Here is a 21,048-nt window from a genome sequence, read left to right as displayed (position 1 = left end):
GTCAGGCTGGTGGAGGGTGGCCTGTACTCCCCACATGGTGGTGGTGACAGCTGTGAGCGCTCCAAGCGGAGCCTGCAGGCTGAGTTGAAGTAGCACCTGCAGACCATCAGCGCCCAGGAGTGGCTGCGCAAGATCCGCCTCCTGGCCCAGAAGGTGCAGGATCGCAGGGACAGCCACTGTGGCGGGCCAGACTGACATCCTCCTGGCCGCACCATGTGGGTTTGCGGATCTGCAAAGCCAGAGGCCTCTGGTGTGCCCCCGCTGGCTTGTGAACATCCCCCAGCACACTGTCATCCTCCCACACCTGCAACAGTTGCAAACCAAGGCGTGCACAAGTTCCCTCCACCTCTCCACCGCACTTCCATCAACCCAGGATGCCTAACACCCCCACAGGATGTGCACACATCCCCTCTGCTGTGCTCATGTCCTTTGGAGAGTGTCTGAGTGTTCTGGATGCTGAGGGTGGGCGCCTGTGAGATGACAGTGAGAGGGCGGAGTGGTGATGCCCTGTTCCCATGGAGGCCAGTGCAGCTACGAGATCACCTCTGGGGGGTTAATGCAGGTGCTGAGGCAGGAGCAGGTGCAGTTAGGCACACCTGGTGGGCACAGGCGGCCCTCGCTGAGGTGCCTTTGGTCAGCGTTCAAGATCAAGAACCCAGAGGCGGAGAGGAATTCCGTCCTCTCAGTGAAACAGTGGGATAGTCGGGGTGACTGTAGAGGAAGAATGTGTACTTTGGGTGCCAGCACCCATGAGCGAAGGCTGCCCTGACTGAGCCTCGCTTGCTTGGGGCCTAGCGCACTCCTGCCAGGCAGCGGGTGACAGGACGTGCTTCTCTGAATTAATAAGAGAAAATGTTGATTCTCCTGCTGCCCACGAAGGTGGAAAGTGAAGTGGGGAGACATGTGGGGAGTGAACGAGGTTCCCTGTCTGGGGGTTCCAAATCTGCTGTTGGTTTCTTTCACCGCTGACTAGAGATATACAGGGTGTCCCCCCAGAATGTATACACACTTTGAATACCTACTAATTCCAATGGTTTTAAGCATAAGAAAGAAACAACAATGGAGCTGTTATCTGCTAAAAGTGTGGGCACAAACAGGTAGTTGGACATTCCCTGAGGGGTCTCAGATTGGAGAGGGTGAAGGCCAGACTGAGGGGCCCCTTCCCCCCCCCCTACCCCAGTGCACGAATTTCATGCACCGGGCTACTAGTATATATATATAAGGCTAAGTGACTGACCATATGTCTGACCAATCATCTGACCATCCAACCGACAGGCTGGTACATATGACAAGCACTGGCAACTTAAAAATAAACGTTGACTCCCGCATGCACAATACATATAAAGCTCTCGCTGGCACCAATCACATGCGTGTCATTGTCAATAGTGGATTTGGTTGTTTTTATTGCATTTTGTGGGAAAGTTCTCCTTCTTGGAAGGAATTTTCGACAATGTCTCAGTGTTGTGCCACATGCTATGTGATCGGCCATAATACAAATGAGTTTAAAGTACTGTAGTGTTTGGGGATATTTCAGACAGTTGTCTCTTAAGACAAATATGAGATCAGAGGACTCTGCTTATAGTGAATGGTTAGTAAAACTTGGAGATGGCAAACTTGATAACAGTTTTCATTTAGGAATGGATATTATTGAAATCCCCCATGAAAGGATTTGTAACAGATCTATTATTGAAGCTACCTTTGGAAATAGAATATCTATGGATAATATTAAAGATATATCTAAATGTGCAATTCTTTGTTCTAAAAGTGAGCACGTTCATAAATTAAATGAAGAAATTTCAGATATACTCAATGGAGATTTTCACACCTATTTGAGTGATGATTCCATCGATTCAAGGGATGATGCCAAAAAGGAAAAATTTCCCATTGAATTTCTTAATAATATTACTCCTTCGGTAATGCAATGTCATAAATTAAAACTGAGAGTAGGTGCAATCATCATACTACTGAGAAATCTTAATAGTAAATGGGGTCTTTGTAAATAGTAAATGGGGTACTAGATTTATTATCAAAAGATTTCAACCTAACATAATCAGAGCGGAAGTATTAACAGGATCTGCAGAAGGAGAGGTTGTTCTGGTTCCAAGAATTGATTTGTCCCCATCTCACACTGGCCGCCCATTTAAATTAATTCGAAGACAGTTTCCCGTGATGCCAGCATTTGTGATGACTATTAATAAATTCCAAGAACAAACTCTTGACAAAGTAGGAATATTTCTACCTGAACCCGTTTTCGGACATGGTCAGTTATACGTTGCTTTCTCTTGAGTTTGAAGAGCATGTGATGTTAAAGTTAATGCTGTAAATACTTCATCACAAGGGAAATTAGTCAAGCACTCTGAAAGTGTTTTTACTCTTAATGTGGAATACAGGGAGATATTAGAATAAATTTAATCAATTTATTAGTCATTGTTTTTATCAATGTTGTTTTGAGATATCCAATTCACCAAAAAGAAATGACAACTTTAAAAAAGTATCCATTTCAAAAAATACTCTGAAAGGATCATGAATAACCAGAATACTTCTGACAAAGGAGGACAGAAATGAAATACTATCCAATATCAGGACTTTCTATAAAGGAATAGTAATTAAATAGTGTGGTTCTGACCCAGGAACAGTACCAATAAACACTGACCAATGGAAGAGTACAGAAGCAGAGCCCAGCAGGTGTGGAACTCAGGTGTGCACAGAAACCATTGTAATTTCACTGAGAGAAGGAGGGGCTGGTCAATAAGTGAAGCTGTGGGGAAAATGACTCACAATATGAAAAAGATGAAATTAGATTCCCTTCCTCAAGCTATAATAAAATCAACCCAGCCCACCTTCCCTTCCCTTTTCTTTCCATGCTCTCTTCTTTTCCATCACCTCTTCCTTTCCCAGCATGGAGGAATCACATGTGGCCAAGGGAGCTGAGGAGCCACAGGAGGCGCAGGCCCAAAGACTCAGAGGATAAGGACTTTGACCTCTGGGGCTCTGAGAAAGCAAGGGGCTGGGATATGCAAGGACAGGCCTCACAGCTGAGAATGCAAGGCAGTGGAGAGCAGTGCGGAGCCACCAAGAACATGGGTTAATGGGGGAAGGGAGACAGCCAGTGTGGTTAAAGATTGGTTACACTGAACAAATAAGTAAATTGTTTGAGCAGCTACATAATATGCTGAGGATAATGGGAATCAAGATTCTCAATAGGTACCTTTACATGTATGAAATGGGGGAAGGCTAGAAAGACCCCTGAGTTATTGGACTGATACTGGAATTATCAATATAAATTTATAGTTTTATAATCTACTTAAACAGACTCTACAGATATAGAAATACAGATACATGCATGTGTGGGTATGTAGGTGTATGTATACATGTATATGTGTGAATATGTGTGCACACACACACACACACACACACATATCCCACCTCTATCTTCTGAGAGGACCAAGAAGCACTGTAGCAGCTTCATGGCACAGTAGCAGCAATGAGCACTGCCACGGCTTAGATCTTGATTTTGAAACTGAAAGGGAGCAGAGCTTTGGTCAGTAAAGACATGATAGGTCCAGAATATTTTTGTGTCAGAAAGTAAGGAATCTCAATGAATGATCGAGATACACTGAAAGGACAAAAAAAAAAAAATCAGCTTGAAGGGGTTCCCAGTGGCTAAATAGGAGACAATGTGGGTATTAAAATAATGATGATTTAATAATGATAATTAAATACAATAGAAATCTATGAGTTCATACTGACATTAAAGGAATGGAGGAAGGAAGAAAGGGAAAAAAGGGAGGAAGGGAAGGAAGAAAAGAAGGAAAGAGAGGAAAGAAGGAAAAAAGAAAGTTAGCTCTTGCTTACAGTAGAATTCCAAATAACAAATTTAGAAGAAATGCGGAAAATAGAGAATCACTGTTTGGTTGATTCAGTCATAAGTGATAAATAAATGCTAAGGCCATTGCATGGAAGTACGATGAGGACTAAAAATTGCTGTAGTCTCAGAATACTTCCCCGAAAAATAGCAGTCAGTTAAAAAGGGGGAAATGGTGAACTTAAGAAAGAGAAATGTTCTAGACACCGACAAGACCAAGTAATCCAGGTTAACATCACCAGTGATGAAACAGATCAACATGCTATTGCTGCTTCTGAGATGCATTGAGAAGAACACAATTTCATTTCTGAGGTTGTATTTAGACATACGATATCATGTGAGTTTAGTCATAAGAAAACATCAGATGCACCAGGGTGAGGTCATCCTAAAATCAAAGATCTGTAATCTTTAAAACCTCCAGTAGATGAAACTCATAAAGACACAGAAAATTTGTAATGTTAAGCCAGTTTGTTTGCATTCCTGGGATAAAGTAATACATTTTTTTCTTTTTTTAGGAAAGCTTTATTGTGGTTTTTTCCCCCCAGTCTTGTTTTAGGGGGTGTATGTGTGTGTGTGTATGTATGCATGCACACACCTGCGTACATGCTTTAAAAATATTGGTTTGAGGAGTTCTTTAGTTCTTGCTACTGACTTTTGCTACAGATTTTTGTGAGAGTTTGTAATGTGCTCTTTCATTTTCTTTAAGCTGTTATTTTCTGAACAAAATGTCTTTCAATTATTATGATCAAATTTATTATTTCCAGTTCATGCTTTTTATGCTTATTCAAGGTTTAGAAACATTCATCTAAATATTTCACTAAATATTCCAAAGCTTTGCTTTGGACATTGAGTAGATTTTTTAAAAGTAATTATTTTGAAATAACTTCAAACTCAAAGAAAAATTGCCAGAATAGTGCAAAGAACTCCTATACCTTTCACCCAGGGATTCCCCAATTATAAGCATTTTACTGTTTGTTCCATGCTGTCTCTTTATTCCCATTATCACTATTCCTTTTCGGAATCTTTGAGAGAAGCTGTAGATATGTCTCATTGCCCCTAAACACTCTGGTGTGTTTGCTCCCAAACAAGGACATCCTCCTTTATAATCAGCACGCAACTCTCCAATCAAGAAATCACATTGGTACAAACTAATGTTAATTCACAGACTCCATTCAGATTTTACTAACTGTCCCAACAATTTCTCTAGTCTTTTGGTTTAGAATCTTATCTAGGAACACAGGCGGCATTTAGTTGTCATTTCTGTTCTGCCTCAATGTGAGTAGGAACCACATCAGTATTCACTTCGTGATAAATCAATAAGCTGTGTGCATTGTTCTCTGTGTATATTTCATAATAAAATGTTAATTTTTGAATAAAATATTTATTTTTAAATAGAAAGTTAATCACATTCATACATTTCAAAGATAGCATTTACTCCCAGAATTCAAATGTCTGCATTAAAATCAGGTTTCTTTAAGGCCTTGAAATTTCAACTAATTTTGAAGCAGTGATCAAAGAGTGAAAAATCACCTTACCAAGTAACAGATGCAAAGGGAGACCCAGGCCTTTGAAAGTAGAGCTTTGTTAGGACCCTTACCAACATAGCTCCACACAAATTTCATCCTCCTCCAAATGTATATCATTGTTTTAAAATGGTATAGCTGTTATCATTTTAAATTTAAAAAGCTATACATTTATCCAGCTGGTGTGGCTCAGTGGTTGAGCATTGACCTATGAACCAGGAGGTCACAGTTCTATTCCTGGTCAGGGCATAGGCCAGGTTGGGGGCTAGATCCCCAGTATGGGGCTTGCAGAAGGCAGACAATCAATGATTCTCTCTCATCATTGATGTTTCCATCTCTCTCTACCTCTCCTTTCCTTTCTGAAATCAATAAAAATATTTTTTAAAAATAAAAAGCTAGCCCTAACCAGTTTGGCTTAGTGGATAGAGCGTCGGCCTGCGTACTGAGGGGTCCCAGGTTTAATTCCAGTCAAGGGCATGTACCTTGGTTGTGGGCACATCCCCAGTGGGGAGTGTGCAGGAGGCAGTTGATTGATGTTTCTCTCTCATTGATGTTTCTAACTCTATCCCTCTTCCTTCCTCTCTGTAAAAAACCAATAAAGTATATTTTGAAGCTTTTGGGAAACCAAGATGGCGGCATAGGTAAACACCGGAGTTTGCTGCCTCAAACAACCACTTCAAAAATACAACTAAAAGACATAACGGACATCGCCCAGAACCACAGGAAGGCTGGCTGAGGGGAAATTCTTCAACTAGAAGGAAAGAGAACAGCATACTGAGACTCAGAGGAGGCGCAGTACGGAAAATACAAAGGTGCAGAGGTGCGCGCAGAATGGGCTGGTGGCTGAGGGTGCGGTTGTCGTTTTCAATCGGGAGGGAGTCTCAGATTCTGAGCTCCAGTTCTGGGCCAGTCTCTAGGGACCCAGACTCAAACGGGAGAAGCGGGACTGTCTGGCATCAGTCGGAACTCAAGGGCAGCTTTCTGTACGAGGTTTGCAGCGGTTGCTGGGACTCTGAGAGGCAGAGCCTCTGGGGACAGGACTGAGAGCAGCCATAACTGGTCCCTCCACCCACCCTGTTGATCTCGTGGGACCCTCCCCCCCCCCCAAGCCCTGCACAGAGCCATTTGCCAGATAGCCTCAGGCAAAGGCTAGATTAGCACCTCCCCAGAGGACAGAAGTTTTCCCACTGCAGAAACAGCTGATTCTCACAGCCAGTTGGCCTGGAGGTCAAATCCCCCTAGTATTAACTACAACAATCAAGGCTTAACTACAACAAGACTGTGCACAAAGACCACTAGGGGGTGCACCAAGAAAGCATAAAAAATGCAGAGACAAAGAAACAGGACAAAATTGTCAATGGAGGATATTGAGTTCAGAACCACACTTTTAAGGTCTCTCAAGAACTGTCTAGAAGCCGCTGATAAACTTATTGAGATCTACAAGAAATCTAATGAGACCCTCGATGTTGTGATAAAGAACCAACTAGAAATTAAGCATACATGGACTGAAATAAAGAATATTATACAGACTCCCAACAGCAGACCAGAGGAGCGCAAGAATCAAGGCAAAGATTTGAAATACGAAGAAGCAAAAAATACCCAACCGGAAAAGCAAAATGAAAAAAGAATCCGAAAATCCGAAGATAGTGTAAGGAGCCTCTGGGACAGCTTCAAGCATACCAACATCAGAATTATAGGGGTGCCAGAAGATGAGAGAGAGCAAGATATTGAAAACCTATTTGAAGAAATAATGACAGAAAACTTCCCCTTCCCGGTGAAAGAAATAGACTTACAACTCCAGGAAGCACAGAGAACCCCAAACAAAAGGAATCCAAAGAGGACCACACCAAGACACATCATAATTAAAATGCCAAGAGCAAAAGACAAAGAGAGAATCTTAAAAGCAGCAAGAGAAAGAAACTCAGTTACCTACAAGGGAATACCCATACAACTGTCAGCTGATTTCTCAACAGAAACTTTGCAGGCCAGAAAGGAGTGGCAAGAAATATTCAAAGTGATGAATACCAAGAACCTACAACCAAGATTACTTTATCCAGCAAAGCTATCATTCAGAATTGAAGGTCAGATAAAGAGCTTCACAGATAAGGAAAAGCTAAAGGAGTTCATCACCACCAAACCAGGATTATATGAAATGCTGAAAGGTATCCTTTAAGAAGAGGAAGAAGAAGAAAAAGGTAAAGATACAAATTATGAACAACAAATACTCATCTATCAACAAGTGAATCTAAGAATCAAGTGAATAAATAATCTGATGAACAGAATGAACTGTTGATTATAATAGAATCAAGGACATAGAAAGGGAATGGACTGACTATTCTTGGTGGGGGAAAGGGGTGTGGGAGATGCGGGAAGAGACTGGACAAAAATCGTGCACCTATGGATGAGGACAGTGGGGGGAGGGGTAAGCGCAGAGGGTGGGGTGGGAACTGGGTGGAGGGGAGCTATGGGGGGGGGGAAGAGGAACAAATGTAATAATCTGAACAATAAAGATTTAATAAAATAAAATAAAAAATATATAAAAAATAAAAATAAAAAAATAAAATAAAATTTAAAAAAATAAAAAAACAATAAAGTATATTTAATAAAAATAAAAAGCTATACATTTACATTCATATTTTAATTGAAGGTTTTAGTTGAAGATATAAAAAATGACAGACCACATTTATGAGAGAGATGTATTGCTAGACCAATCTATTCTAACATAACTGGATTTTTTTTTTTCTGACTGAGAAGACAGAAGTGGAATTTCCTAGTGGCCCCGGCAATTGCTCTTACAAATAATTTCAAAAGAATGTTTTTGCGGATAGGAGCTTCTGGAAAGTCCACTTTGATAGATTGGTAGAGAGAGTTAGGGAATCAGCTGGCTCAATGATTTGCCTGTTGCCACAGCAAGAACACGGAGTGCGGGGCCGGGCACACACCAGATGTGCACATGTGTGTGAACATAATGTATGCCACCTGCTGAGACTAGGGCTGTGAACTGAGAAAGGAGCTGGTGCCAACCCTAAAATTAGACGTGGTTTTTCTGGAAGTTCTAGAGACAAGACGTTTGGCATATCCATATGCCTTAATTATGCAGACCCACTTTCAGGGTTACCTTTGGCTCAAGTTGATATGAGGCGCTAAACAGCACCAATGGCTTTTTATTCTATCCTGAAATGTATGTGTTTCTTTACCTATAAATGTAATGGCTTACCAAAAGGAAATATACCCTTTGCGAGAAGCTGACCTATAACAAGAGGTCTTGCATGGATTTATCTCTGTTCTTTAAGCTGCACACCCCCACTCCTCACCCCAACCAGAGTACTAGTATTCTAGAAAATGGCTGGTTAACAAAATTTCAAAGGTGAAACCCGCCTTGGAGATCACTTCTCCCCCCTTTTTCAGATTATAGAACGGCAGCCAGGTGGGGACAAACCAAGGTCATCGCAATACTGATAGCTTGGAGCCTAGTACCTGGGGATTTTCACTCATTCCCTGTTCTTTCACCTCAAATGTGATCTGGGGTGGACTTTTCCAGTTAAAAGAAGGAAGGAGGACGCCTCCTTCAAGGCCACCTTCAACCAGGGATCTTGCCCGCATTGTTCCCAAACAGCATACTTTGGCAACCAAGGGTTTCATTCGCTTGTTATGTGGAACTAGAAAGAACCATCCTCACATGGAGCCTGGACTGCAGAACGACTTGGAGTGTTTAAAATATGTAAGAAAAAAGCCCACGCCATTCGCATCTGCTTTCAATGATTCACCCCAATAGAATTCATGTACCGTTCTAATTCTGCTCTCTCACATCTGCGCTTTCAGAACAACCCGGGCCGGCGAGGCGGGACTAGGAAACACGGGGCGGAAAAGGAAGAGGAAAAGGCCAGCAGGGGTTCGGGGGTGGGGTGCGCGGCCACACCGGGGAGAGACCACCCGGGAGCCCGAAGCGGGCTCTCTGCTCCCGCGCGCGAGTCCGGGGGCTACTGCTCTCCGCACCCCACTTTCACTCTGCTCTCTTTAGCCCTTTAGTGCTGCTCCCTCCCACCCACAACGCCCCAAGTTCGGGATGACAGGGAATAGAGGGGGAATCCCAGGACATTCAGAACACTACGTTTCGAAAGATCCAGGGTGGGTGGGTGAGCTGGAGGAAGTCAAGTATGTTAAGGGCAAAAACATCTTAAACCACCCTCAGCCCTGGGCTCTGCCAGAGTGGAACCCGCGCCCCAGCTCCCAGAGAAGGAGGGGAAAGCTGGGCCGGCCGTGAGCCCAGGGCTCCGAGGGGCGCGGCCGAGATGTGGGCGGGAGCCACGCTGCGACTTCCTTGAGGCCCCGCCCGTCGGACCAACCCCCGCCCAGCCATTGGAGGGCGTCGGGGGCGGGTCTGAGGGACACCCCCCTCTCGCCACCGGCCCCCACCCCTCCCCTGCCCGCCTACGTTTTCGGCTCTTCCTGGAGCCTCTGGAGCCAGGAAAGGAAACACCCTGGGCTGCCACAGAGCCCCCTAGATGCTGGAAAGGCGAGCCCCCCCCCCCCGCCCCCGCAGCCCCACCCACCAGTCTGGTGACGTCACTAAGTGGGGCTACGTGATTCCGCCCCCGGCTGGGTCCCTGGGCCCCCACCTCTGGGTCTGCGGCTTCCTTTGGGACTTGAGGGGAGGGTCCCCATCCTGTGCACACGCTCCACGCTGCAAAGTGCTGCTGTCCCTGCGCTCCCCGTTAGCCTCACTCTCCACAGCTCGTCCCACCCCCTTATTTTGCACTTTCTATCCTGTTCATTATCTATGTGCCTCCCAGGGAAGAAGGAGTTGGCGACCCGGAGATGGGCACGGGGGTGGCAGGCTGCCTGAAGAAGTAAATTCGGTTTGCTATCTCCTTAATCCGTTTGCATCTCTACTGATAATTTAATATCCTGTTGTTTTCTCGTGCGTTCTTGGAAGGTTTTGGAGAGTCGTTTTCGTGTTTTTTCTCTTAACGGGCTTAAAGTTGGCCGACGCCTTCTTTAGCATTTCATTAATTAAAGAAGCTAGATTTAGGCTTTCCTTGGTGTTGAAGAATGGAAGGAAACCAAAGCCTAACCGCGTTTAGGAGGGAAACAGCCCTGTTTATTTCTCATTCTCAAATCAAGCTGTCGTGGACAGCACCTTGCACAAAGCACAGACGCAGCGGCAGAAGCACTCGGTTGCCGCGTAGGCTGCGTCTACACAGGCTTTGTGCCCGAGCATCAAAAGACAGCGCAGGTGTGTGGGGTCTGCGTGTGCGTGTGCGTGTGCGTACGTGAGGGACGTGTGTGTATGTGTGTCTGAGCCCAACAATCCCAGAAGATGCATCCTAAAGAAGCCCGCATACTAGAGATTCCTTCGGAAATTTCCTATTGCTCTGAAAATTAGTAAATCTCTAGTATTCGAAAATTGTCTTTGCAGAGGCTCCTTCCGCCGTGCTCTCCCCACCTCCAAAAACAGGTGTCGCTGTGCGTCTTGAAGAGGTCTCTCTCGCGGGCTCGGCCTTCCGAGCTGGTGAAGTTCAGGGGAGACACTGTCTAGATTTCAGGGCCCGCACAGGTGCTGACCAAACCCCCGAGGCCTGGGCGTGTGCGCGCGATCGCGGGCAGTGTGTGCGGGCAGCACACAGGGTGCTCGGTTGGGCTCCCGGGCGTGCGCGTGGTTGTGCGTGAGTGTGTGCTCTCGCGCTCCAGGCGGCGACCGGAGCTCAGCCGCTGGATTGGAGAAAAAGAGGGTAGGCAAGTGCAGGGGAAGCTGCGGTAAGGGGCAGAGGGGCGCGGAGATTCGAATTAATCGAGCTTGTTAGCTACTTTCCCTCTCCCGCTCCTTTAAATCTTACTGCATCGTAGGGAGGGGGTTGGTTCACTGTGGAGCTGGTGGAGAAGGGGGAGCAGGTTGAAACAATCGAGTGGGCGCGTCAGGTACTCCCTGGCTCCAGGCGGGGAAGGGAGGAGAGCTCCCCCTGCTCTGCGCTGTAAGGGGGCGGGGTTGGGGGCCCCGGGAACCGCGAGGAGACGCGGGTGCCCGCAGGGGTGGGGAATTGGTCACCCCAGGCAAGATTTCCTTCGGGTCGCAAATTAATTGGAGATATGTGATTAATTCCAGCTTCGGATGACTATAAATGGCGATTTTCTACCAAGGTGTCGCTATTTTTTTTTTTTAAATCATTCCGTGTCATCCCCCACGTCAGGCCTTGCTCGTGGGCGTGCGGTTGTACTTCCTCCGCCCCCTCCTAATGGAGTGAACCATTCCCAGCTCTTCCCCCTCTCTCCTTCAGTCTCTGTGTCTCTCTCTCTCTCTCTCTCTCTCTCTCTCTCTCTCTCTCTCTCCCTCCCTCTCCTGCTCCCTCTCTCTCTTCCTTCTCTCCCTCTCTCTCCTCCCTCTGCTTTCCCGGTGCAGAAAGTCTCCGTCGCTCCTGGAACTTGTTGGCAATGCCTATTTTTCAGCTTTCCCCCGCGTTCTCTAAACTAACTATTTAAAGGTCTGCGGTCGCAAATGGTTTGACTAAACGTAGGATGGGACTTAAGTTGAACGGCAGATATATTTCACTGATCCTCGCGGTGCAAATAGGTAAGTGGCCGCCCAGCCGGACTCGCGCCGGGTGGCAGGAGGCTGCCGGCCGGCCAAGCCCGAGGCATCAAAGGGTCCGACTGGCTCGCAGCCGTCCCGGGGTGCGGAGAAGCCCCAAACCCCCAAGGGTGGGGGCATCGGTTCCTGTGGACTCGCAAGTCCCGGGTTGGTTTTTCTAAAAAAAAAAAGAAAAAAAAAAAAAAAAGGAGAGAGACTTCCCAATGTTATCCAGGAAATGTGAGCGACCAGCCGATTTAGGAAGGGATTTTTTCTCATATTTTTAACAGAGAACACGTCCATTTTTTTTTCTTCTTCTTCCCTCTCTTGGTTAGACCAGGTTTGATATGTTCTGGGGCAATGCATTGGTCCCCGCTATATGGCAAGGTATTATTTTGAAGGGTGGAAAGGTGATTGCAGCAACAAGATGGCTAAGCAGCTAGAACTGGAAAGTTTATGTGCAGAAAGCAGATATTCCGGGGCCCAGAATGCTGCATTTAGAACTTTGTCATACTCCTGCCACCCCACCCCCATACCCGAGCTGCAGCATTTGCACCGGGCACTGCAGACCGGCTGGGGGTCAGATTGAGAAGGATGTGGAGCCCCAGGGTAGTATTTTAATGTGCTTATCATTGAGGAGGTTAAACATCACCAAATATATGTAAATATAATTTTCTATGAATGTTTGCCTGTTCCTTTCCACATAGGCATCTGTATTTTACATACAGGAAAGGGTTAAAAAGTGTTTGCAATATGTTATGTTGGGTGTTTGTTATTTTATTGTTTGTTTGGGGTTATTACGGATGGATTTATGTAGTCCCCATTTTATGTTAAGGAATGTTGAGTCCTAGTTCTGCTGTCATGGGGTTTTAAAAAGTTCACATTTTCCATCCAGAATGAAGTTATGGAAGGGAGTACCAGAAAACCCCCTTCTCTCATGCGGGTCAGAGTATTAATTAAGGTGGCCTAAAAGTGAAAGTGAAGCTGATTATTAAGAGAATGGGCAAGAGAAAAATAGAAACTCTTCAAACGGGGTTTCTGGTGACAGAATATTGTTGACTTCTATCATTTCAAGGCTGTAAATTTCTTTGCAGACAAATCCTTGCAGTATTGGGGGGGAGCTTTAGGGAATTGGTTTCGGGCAAGAGATAAAATTAATAATATTTTTCTTCATGAGAAATGTGAAGGGAACAGAGTTTGGAGTTATTGATACAATAAAATGGATTCTTTGCAGCAGATTTTATGCATTTGACATGATTTTGAGTATCTGATTTTTTGCATGAACATTACAGGGATTTTAGAGAGTGGGGATGCAGGATGTTGGCGTTTTCCTTTAATTCTGAGAAATGACTTGATGTTTTGAATCTGGCTGTTTGAATCTTTGACATTAGTGCAGAGAACTGCAATAAATAAAGAATACTTCTAATTGCAGCCAATCCCTTAAATATTGGAAATAAGTGAATGTGGAATTTTGCAATTAGCCTGCAAATTTTTAGAGAGTAGGCAGCAGCACCTATTTTGATATGGGGATTTTACTCGGAGAATGTTGGTGCTCCCTTTTCCCGGTGGAAAATAACCTTACTGTGTGTTGGGGGTAGGGGGTAAAAAAGACAGCAATTGTGCATGCGGGATGCTCTTGGAACACATTAACCTCAGCCGGAAAATGACCATTTGTTGGCTGTGGGATTGAAATTAAGCAAATTTGTTCCCGAATATCTGCCCTTTCCCGCACCAGAGCCTCTCGATCTTTATTAATTCATGTCTGGGAGCGTTCCCAAATCATTGACATTTGGCAAGAAAAGTGGGGGTTGGGGAATGAGGGGGAGGAAAGGGTGGTGAACGCAAATTAAGACCCGGCTGGAGGAAGTTTGGAATGAATGAGAGGTCAAACGAATGAATGAACGGGTGGAAAGGAGACAAGGTGCGGACACCGGAGAACAGGGAAGGAGCCTGGCCGGCCCGCCCTAGCCTCTCTGAAGTCGGGTTCAGAAACCACCGCGAGGGTCGCGCGGACTGCGACCTGCGCAAATGCCTGAGCCTGCAAAATACGTCCCGAGCGCGAGCTCCCGGCCTCCCACAGCCAGCTAGAAACCAAGAAGTCTAGTTTCCAAAAAAGAAATGTTCACGACTTCTTATTTTACACATGCACACACTCACACATGCGCGGTATGGAGGGTCTTCTCCGGCAGAGCCAGGAAAGATAACGTGACCGGAGAGCTCCCCGCCCCCAGCAAACCCCAGCTCCCCTTTAAAATTGTGTCAATACGTTTTAAGGGCTACTTTTTTTTTTGCTATCGCGTTTGGAGGGTGGAGGTAAAGGATAAGGAGAGCCGGGGATTTGGTGGGAATGGATGGAGTGTATTTTATTTCGTCTCTTCGCTGCAAAACTGCATCTGTGGCGTGCATTGTAGAGGACAACGGGTAGGATTTGTTTCACTGTGATCGTGTTCCTATGAGAACCAACATTCGTTTATTCTCTCTCAGTATTCTACCTGATATTGCAGTCGCATGGGCTTTTAATATTTCGTTTGACGGGGGCAGGGGTTGTCTGTGAAGGTTTACCTATAGCCTGAGCCGAGATCGAAGTTAACCTTAGCCCCTTCCCCAGAGCTTCCCGTTCCGGATTAGAGAGCGCAAGGCGCCTTGCTTCTGCAGCAATTTGCAAACGGTGCTCTTGCAGGCTGCTGCAGGTTCGGTCACCTTCCCCCTGGTCTGCGTCTAGCGGGGCTCAAGGGGACCAGCGGCCAGGGAAGGGGGATGGGGGTACGGTCCTCCCCCGAGACATTCACACTCTAGCCGCAGCGGCGTGAAAGATCTTGGGCATTTTAGGCCAATTTCGATTCTGAGAAGACTCGCCTGTTCTTTCCCCTCCCCTCGCTCCAACAGCGAAGATCTGCGCTTCTTGCACGACCTCCTGGCGCCCTGAGTGGTTTTGGCCTTTCGCCATCCAACGTTTATCCGGGTTCTTTGGCCTTGAAATGGAGAAAAATGGCCAAGGCAGCGCGTCCGCGGTCTGGAGCCTGTCTCTGCCTTTCCCAGTGCTCACACCGCAGGGTTTGACCGACCTGAGGCCAAGAGCGTGGACCTCAGATCGGCCTGGGTCTCCTCCCCTCCTCCTCCAGCACCAGGGTCCCTCCCGCCGCCCGCCGCTCTCCCCGCCCCCACATGGAGGGAGTGGGAGCCGGAGGCCCGCAGCCCCGGGCGGCAGCCACCCTGGCCCTCAGCCGCCAGACTGAGCCTGGAGAGGAAAGGTCCCACCCTGCTCCTGGCTGGAGTAATGACCACTGGGGGGCGGGGAGAAACGGGGGGGGGGGGGCGGGTAAGAGTGTGGGGAAAACAGGAAGCGGGGGCCCAAGGCTCACGGATTTGGCCTCCACCGAGGTGACGCAGGGTCACCCGCACAGACACGTTCATGACTCTGCAGGGCCCAGACTGCCCCGACCACTGTCACCTCGCCTAGTGCCAGGCGCCCAGGCTGCTCTCTGCGCAGGAAGGATCTCCCTGGGAAAATAGTCCGCACGGTGTTCTGGTGGCCGCTGGTGGCGGCCAGAGATTTTACTCATTTACTCAGCAGTGATTTATTCAGCAGTGTTGCTGAGCGCCCACCAAGGACTGGGGTGCCACGGCCAGGCTTTTCACGTGGCATAGCGTCAGGTTCCACTGCGGGGCCCCGTGCTGTGTCACCTCCACCCCTTCCTCACCCCGCTCTCTGCTGTGAGGCCCCCTGTCACCTCAGAAATGGAAGGCTGCGCTCCCAGAGCCCGGACGGCTTGCTGGGGAAGCGTTGGGAAACAAGGAGGGAGGGAGTAGAAAGAGAAACATAAAGGAGAAAAGGGAGGTGAGAAGAGTGGACAGTAGGAACGGGAAAAAGAGAGATCGAGATGCGGGAGGAGCTTCGGGACAGGGAGAGCCTCCCTACGGGGCCACCCCCACCTTCAGACAGGATAGCCTGCAGAAGGCGCCAAGTTGGGTGCAGGTCGTTCGTTCGGGATCGCATCTTTCATTCACCTTTCACTCTGGCGCACAGGGGCCAAGCCGCGCCGAGTTGGGGGCAGCGGGAGGGGGGCTGCCGAGCGGGATCTGGGCGCTGCTGACCGGTGTCCCCTCCTCCCCGCAGCGTACCTGGTGCAGGCCGTGAGAGCAGCGGGCAAGTGCGATGAGGTCTTTAAGGGCTTTTCAAACTGTTTGCTCAAACTGGGCGAAAGCGTGGCCAACTACCCGCAGGGCCTGGACGACAAGACGAACGTCAAGACCATGTGCACGTAAGTGTCCCTCCCTGGCCTGCTAGGCTCCTATTCCGGGGGGCGCTGCTGGGGTGGGAGATCCGTGGGGACGCGAATTTGCGCATTCTCACCTGCTGGCTCCCACCCTCAGGCCTCGGCAGGGCCTGCGCCGCCCAAGGGGACGCTGTAGCCTGGAGTGGGCAGAGGAGGATCATTCTGAGGAGGCCCAGTCCAACACAGAGGCGTGCTCGTCCTCCGCGCTGAAACCAGGGCGAGGGGCAGCGAGAGCGGCTGCCAATTCCTCCCTGTTTGGAGCAGCCTTCCTCAGTCTTTGCTTCTGAATGAGAGGCCTGCCCAGTACCCTACAAAGAATAGTTTTGGTTTCAGGGGAGGCTTAGGTATTGATACATTTGCCTAAAAGGAAAGTCTCTCACCTATTTTGTCCATTTCCCCTGATTAAAACTCCCCTCAAGGACACCTCAAGAAAGCTGGAGTGCAGGCAAGGGAGCACTGGGCCCCCTTCCTCTTCCTGGGAAAAAGAGTGAGAGGCTATTTTGTTTCCTGCCAATGACTTTGCCCAAGAAGAACGTGTTCTGGGCATCTAGTGACTGTTGAGTGTGTAGTAACTTGCTAGGTTTAGGGTAGTCACCCTCCATGGTTTTTTGTTGTTGTTGTTTCCCTCTTTCTTGGTCTACAATGTAGACTCTACATGTATTAAAAGGCCAGGGCGGTTAAGGGTCCAAGGAGCGCCATGAAAGAGTTCGTGGCCAGGCTCAGTGACATTTCAGCTGCTCAAGCCTTGGAAATATCCCTATCCTCTGCAATAACACACACTTTATTTTATTTTTCAAAAACAGATATGATACCCCCCTCATAACGACCCTTTCAATAAAGTCAAGGCAACGGGTATTCCTTGTACCCCAGAGGTTGGAGTGACCATTTGCTGTACCACCTTTTTTATACTGTGAAGTCCTTCTTCTCTCTAATTCCTGGGGGGTGTGGGGTGTATTTAAATTATGAGTAATTAAACAGGGGTCAATTTTGCTATGCATTTTCCTAAATATCCAGATACCCACTAGGAGCCACAGCAGCTAAGTAGCTGGTACCTTCCTAACAGGAAAGGGACAAATGTTTGGGTCTGGGATGCATACCTACCTATTGTAATTCCAAATATCTGATGCTAGGTAAGATTACATCTATTCACAATAAAAGGTTAAATATAGATCAGCTCCCAAATGCTCCATCATTTGCCACAACTTGGTTATTCCAAGTTATTTGAGTTTATTTTGCAAGATTTGGTCCTGAAAAATGGAAATGAGGAGGGCCCCTCCAGAGGTCACAGGGCACAGCTGGGTTGAGGCTCTCACTGAGTTGGTGCACTGGGTGCTCCACAACTCCTTTCAGTCCTACCTGGACGTCTGACCCTTTCCACCATGCCTCTCTCCCTCCGGGCCGGGGCTTGTTCCCATCTGGGCATAAAGAAAGGAGGGAGTTAGACTCCCTTTGGGAGGTGCCATTTTTTCAGAGAACTGTGCCTCCACCTCTTAGGTTTCTCAAAGCTTGATATTTTTTTTTTTTTCCAGTTGAGGAACCTAGAAGCCCTACACCCCAGGACCACTACCCCCCCTCCCCCCCTTATAAATTAGAACTCTGGGAGGTCATTAGAGAACACCATAGCTCCAGGCAATCCAACAAGCATTTTAACTTGATTATTTGCCAGAAGATGGTGAGGGAGTGGAAACAAGGATAAATCAAACATAGTGCCTGCCTTCAACGTGCTTACAGTCCAGGCTAAAGAGCAGAAGGAAGGGATAGGAGACAATGCAACCAAACTGCACAGTCTGTGGTCACTGGTGACCTGGTCTCAGGGCCCCTTGAGGTGGAAGCCAGCCGGAGTTACTGAGACACAGATCGACCTGCACGGAGAGGAGACAGCGCCCCAGGAATCGATCACGGGTTGGAATTATATTTAGGCTTGAGATCTATTTTGGGTTTTCAGAAGAAAGGGGGACAATAAAGAAGGACAGGTTGGATGAAGGTTGTGGGGGCGGGGCTAGGAACTGAGTCCTGGGGGAAGAAGGCGCCGTGGGAGGTGCCAGGCTCCGGAAGAGGCGGGAAGGGAGGACGAGGAGCCAGGTGTCACAAAGGTTGGCAACCTTGGGGCCCGCGCCAGCCCTGGAGTCCTGGCCTGGGGGCTGGGCACTATCCTAAGGCTCTGGGGAGGAGGCCTCACGGGATCCAAGTCCGAGAAGAAGACTGGGGGGCGGGGAGAGAAGAGGTGCGCAAGAGAGACCAAGTGCGCAAGGGGGAGCACAGAGGTTTGCAAAAGGTAGGTGTCGAAAGCTGGCCTAGGGGCTCGGGCACCAACACTCCCCGACCCGGGAAGGGGCGAGGCAAGCCCGAGCTTCCTGACAGAATCTGAGCTGGGGGACTGGAGAGCAACGCGAGGAGCCACGGAGGACCGAAGCCAGTGAGGATGGGGAAGCAGTGAGGAACTGAACCAAGGCGAACCGAGGGGAGGTGGAAAGGAGGAAGACAAAGGAGGTTAGAGGGAAGAAGGAAAATAAAAGAACGGGAGACCCAAGGCAGGGAGTGGGGAGAAAGGGCGAAGACGGGGGTGGGGTGGGGGAGAATAAGGCGGTGCCTGGAGGGAGAGAGACAGCAGGGGAGGAGGGGTGGGAGCAGAAAGTGAGAAGCCCAGCGGGGAGGGCTGCGCCAGGAGCCAGTAACCCTTCTTGCAAGCTAAGAGGCATTAATGGGCGGCAGCTTGCAAGGCTTAGCACTGTTTTCCTAGCTTCCCCCGAGGAGGACAAGCAATCTGTTGGCGCAGGCCGAGGTGCCAGCTTGGCGCAGCCGGTGAGGCCCCGGCTCCTGGCTGCTGGGTCCCCGCCGGGCACCCGGGAGAGAGACCAGACCCGGAGCGGGGAGGCCCTCTCCTCGGGCCGCAGCTGCTAGGGTGGGCTGGGTCCGGCGAGGGCGGACCTCGCAGGGCCCAGGCGCCAGGGCGGTGGAGGGGAGGGAGGGAGGGGGCACCCGCGGAGGCTGGTGACGCCGAGAGCGCTGGGCGCACGGGCACAGGCCCCGGCTCCTCCCACGCGCCTAAAGTGAACCTGCTTCTTCTGTTTGTTCTGTTCCTCGCCAGATACTGGGAGGATTTCCACAGCTGCACGGTCACAGCCCTTACGGATTGCCAGGAAGGGGCGAAAGAGATATGGGATAAACTGAGAAAAGAATCCAAAAACCTCAACATCCAAGGCAGCTTATTCGAACTCTGCGGCAGCGGCAACGGGGCGGCGGGGTCCCTGCTCCCAGCGCTCTCCGTGCTCCTGGCGTCTCTCTCGGCAGCTTTAGCGACCTGGCTTTCCTTCTGACCGCGGAGCCGGCTCCCCCCTCGCCCACCCACACTCACTCCATGCTCCCGGAAATTGAAAGGAAGATCCATTCGTTCTTTGGGGACCCTGTGATTCTCTGTGATGCTGAAAACACTCATATAGGATTGTGGGAAATCTTGATTCTCTTTGATTTCATTTGATCTCTTGTGTTTTATTTGCCAAATGTTACCAATCAGTGAGCAAGCAAGCACAGCCAAAATCGGACCTCAGCTTTAGTCCCTCTTCACATAACAATAAGAAAATGATAAACCCACCCCATTTTAAAAATTTTTATTTTTTGGCAAAAGAATCTCAGGAATGGCCCTGGGCCACCTACTATACTAATCATGTGAATACATGACCAATGACGGGCTCCTCCTAATAGGAAAGAGGAGAGGAGAAGGCCAGGGGAATGAGTTCAGGAGAGATGACCACGAGGGAAGCATATGGTGAATAATTCACGTTCACGTCTTTCTTCCACAGTATCTTGTTTTGATCATTTCCACTGCACATTTCTCCTCAAGAACAGTGAAAGGACAGATTGTTGGCTTTGTGTTTGAAGGATCAGAGGCAGAGAGGAAAAGAGCTGGGGAACTCCCGGGCTAGAGGTAAAGGCTGCCAGAAGGAGTGCTGCTCGAGTCACTGAGAGGTTCAGCTTTACCTGCTGTTATTGATGCATCTTTCCAAGTCCAAGCCTTTCTTTCCCCTCCTCTCTTGTTTTAGCTGTTACACATACAGTAATACCCGAATATCCACCGGTGTAGATCACAAGGGGGGAGTGTTCAATGTTAATCTAAAATATAGTTTAAAAAGATTTTGACATAGAGAGCCTTGATTTTAAAAAGAGAGAGAGAGAGAGATGTAATTTAAAAAGTTTATTATAAATTAAATTCAAGCAAAAAAAGATTTGCTACAAAGTATAGAGAAGTATAAAATAAAGTTATTGTTTGAAATGGAGGCGTTGTCTGTTTCCTGTCCAAGGCCTGCTTTCTTGGCAGCGTTCTCAGAGGTTCCGGAGGGGACTCATGAAGCCAGGGGATACATTCACCCGTCCAGACGCCACTCCATCACCTATCATCTCAAGCAGTCCCCCCTCAACTAGGACATTGCAATTTCTCAGAAATCCCGTTTACTCTAAGAAGAGAAATCCACGCAACAGCAGAGATCCTTTCTGGGTAAGGGCTTGGGGAGTGTGTGCGCTCCTCTGAGAAAGCGCGCGCAGACCGAATGCCAGTGGCCGGCCCTCAGTCCCCTTCCCTGCAGGCCGGGCCTTAACCGCGACTCGCCTCTTCCTCTGTGGTGGCCCGGGCAGCTCGCGAAGGAACCGCCATTAAGGGCTCTAACGGAGGGGCCGGGAGGCTGTGGTCACTGGCAGGGATCAGGTGAATCCTTTCATAATTAATATGACAGCTCAGCCGAAATGGCGAGGAGACAGGGCCCTATTGATCAGGCAGTAGAGCTGCTTCCACCTCTCCTATTTATAGGCCCCATGGCCTTACCT

At 48.4% G+C, this 21,048-nt stretch overlaps 1 protein-coding gene across 1 annotated transcript; it reads left to right on the top strand.

Annotated features, from left to right (window-relative positions):
• The first annotated feature begins 11,656 nt into the window (after window positions 1-11,656).
• Window positions 11,657-20,504, top strand: NRN1 (neuritin 1). The gene is made up of 3 exons (XM_081087671.1): window positions 11,657-11,956; window positions 16,071-16,215; window positions 19,319-20,504. The coding sequence occupies exons 1-3, from the start codon at window positions 11,902-11,904 to the stop codon at window positions 19,545-19,547; spliced, it is 429 nt and encodes a 142-aa protein (XP_080943797.1). The 5' UTR covers window positions 11,657-11,901; the 3' UTR covers window positions 19,548-20,504.
• Window positions 20,505-21,048: the final 544 nt, after the last annotated feature.

Source organism: Myotis nattereri, assembly GCF_964212035.1.
Source record: "Myotis nattereri genome assembly, chromosome: 3".
In the NCBI taxonomy this organism is placed as follows: domain Eukaryota; kingdom Metazoa; phylum Chordata; class Mammalia; order Chiroptera; family Vespertilionidae; genus Myotis; species Myotis nattereri.
This window is presented reverse-complemented; position numbering and strand designations above follow the sequence as displayed.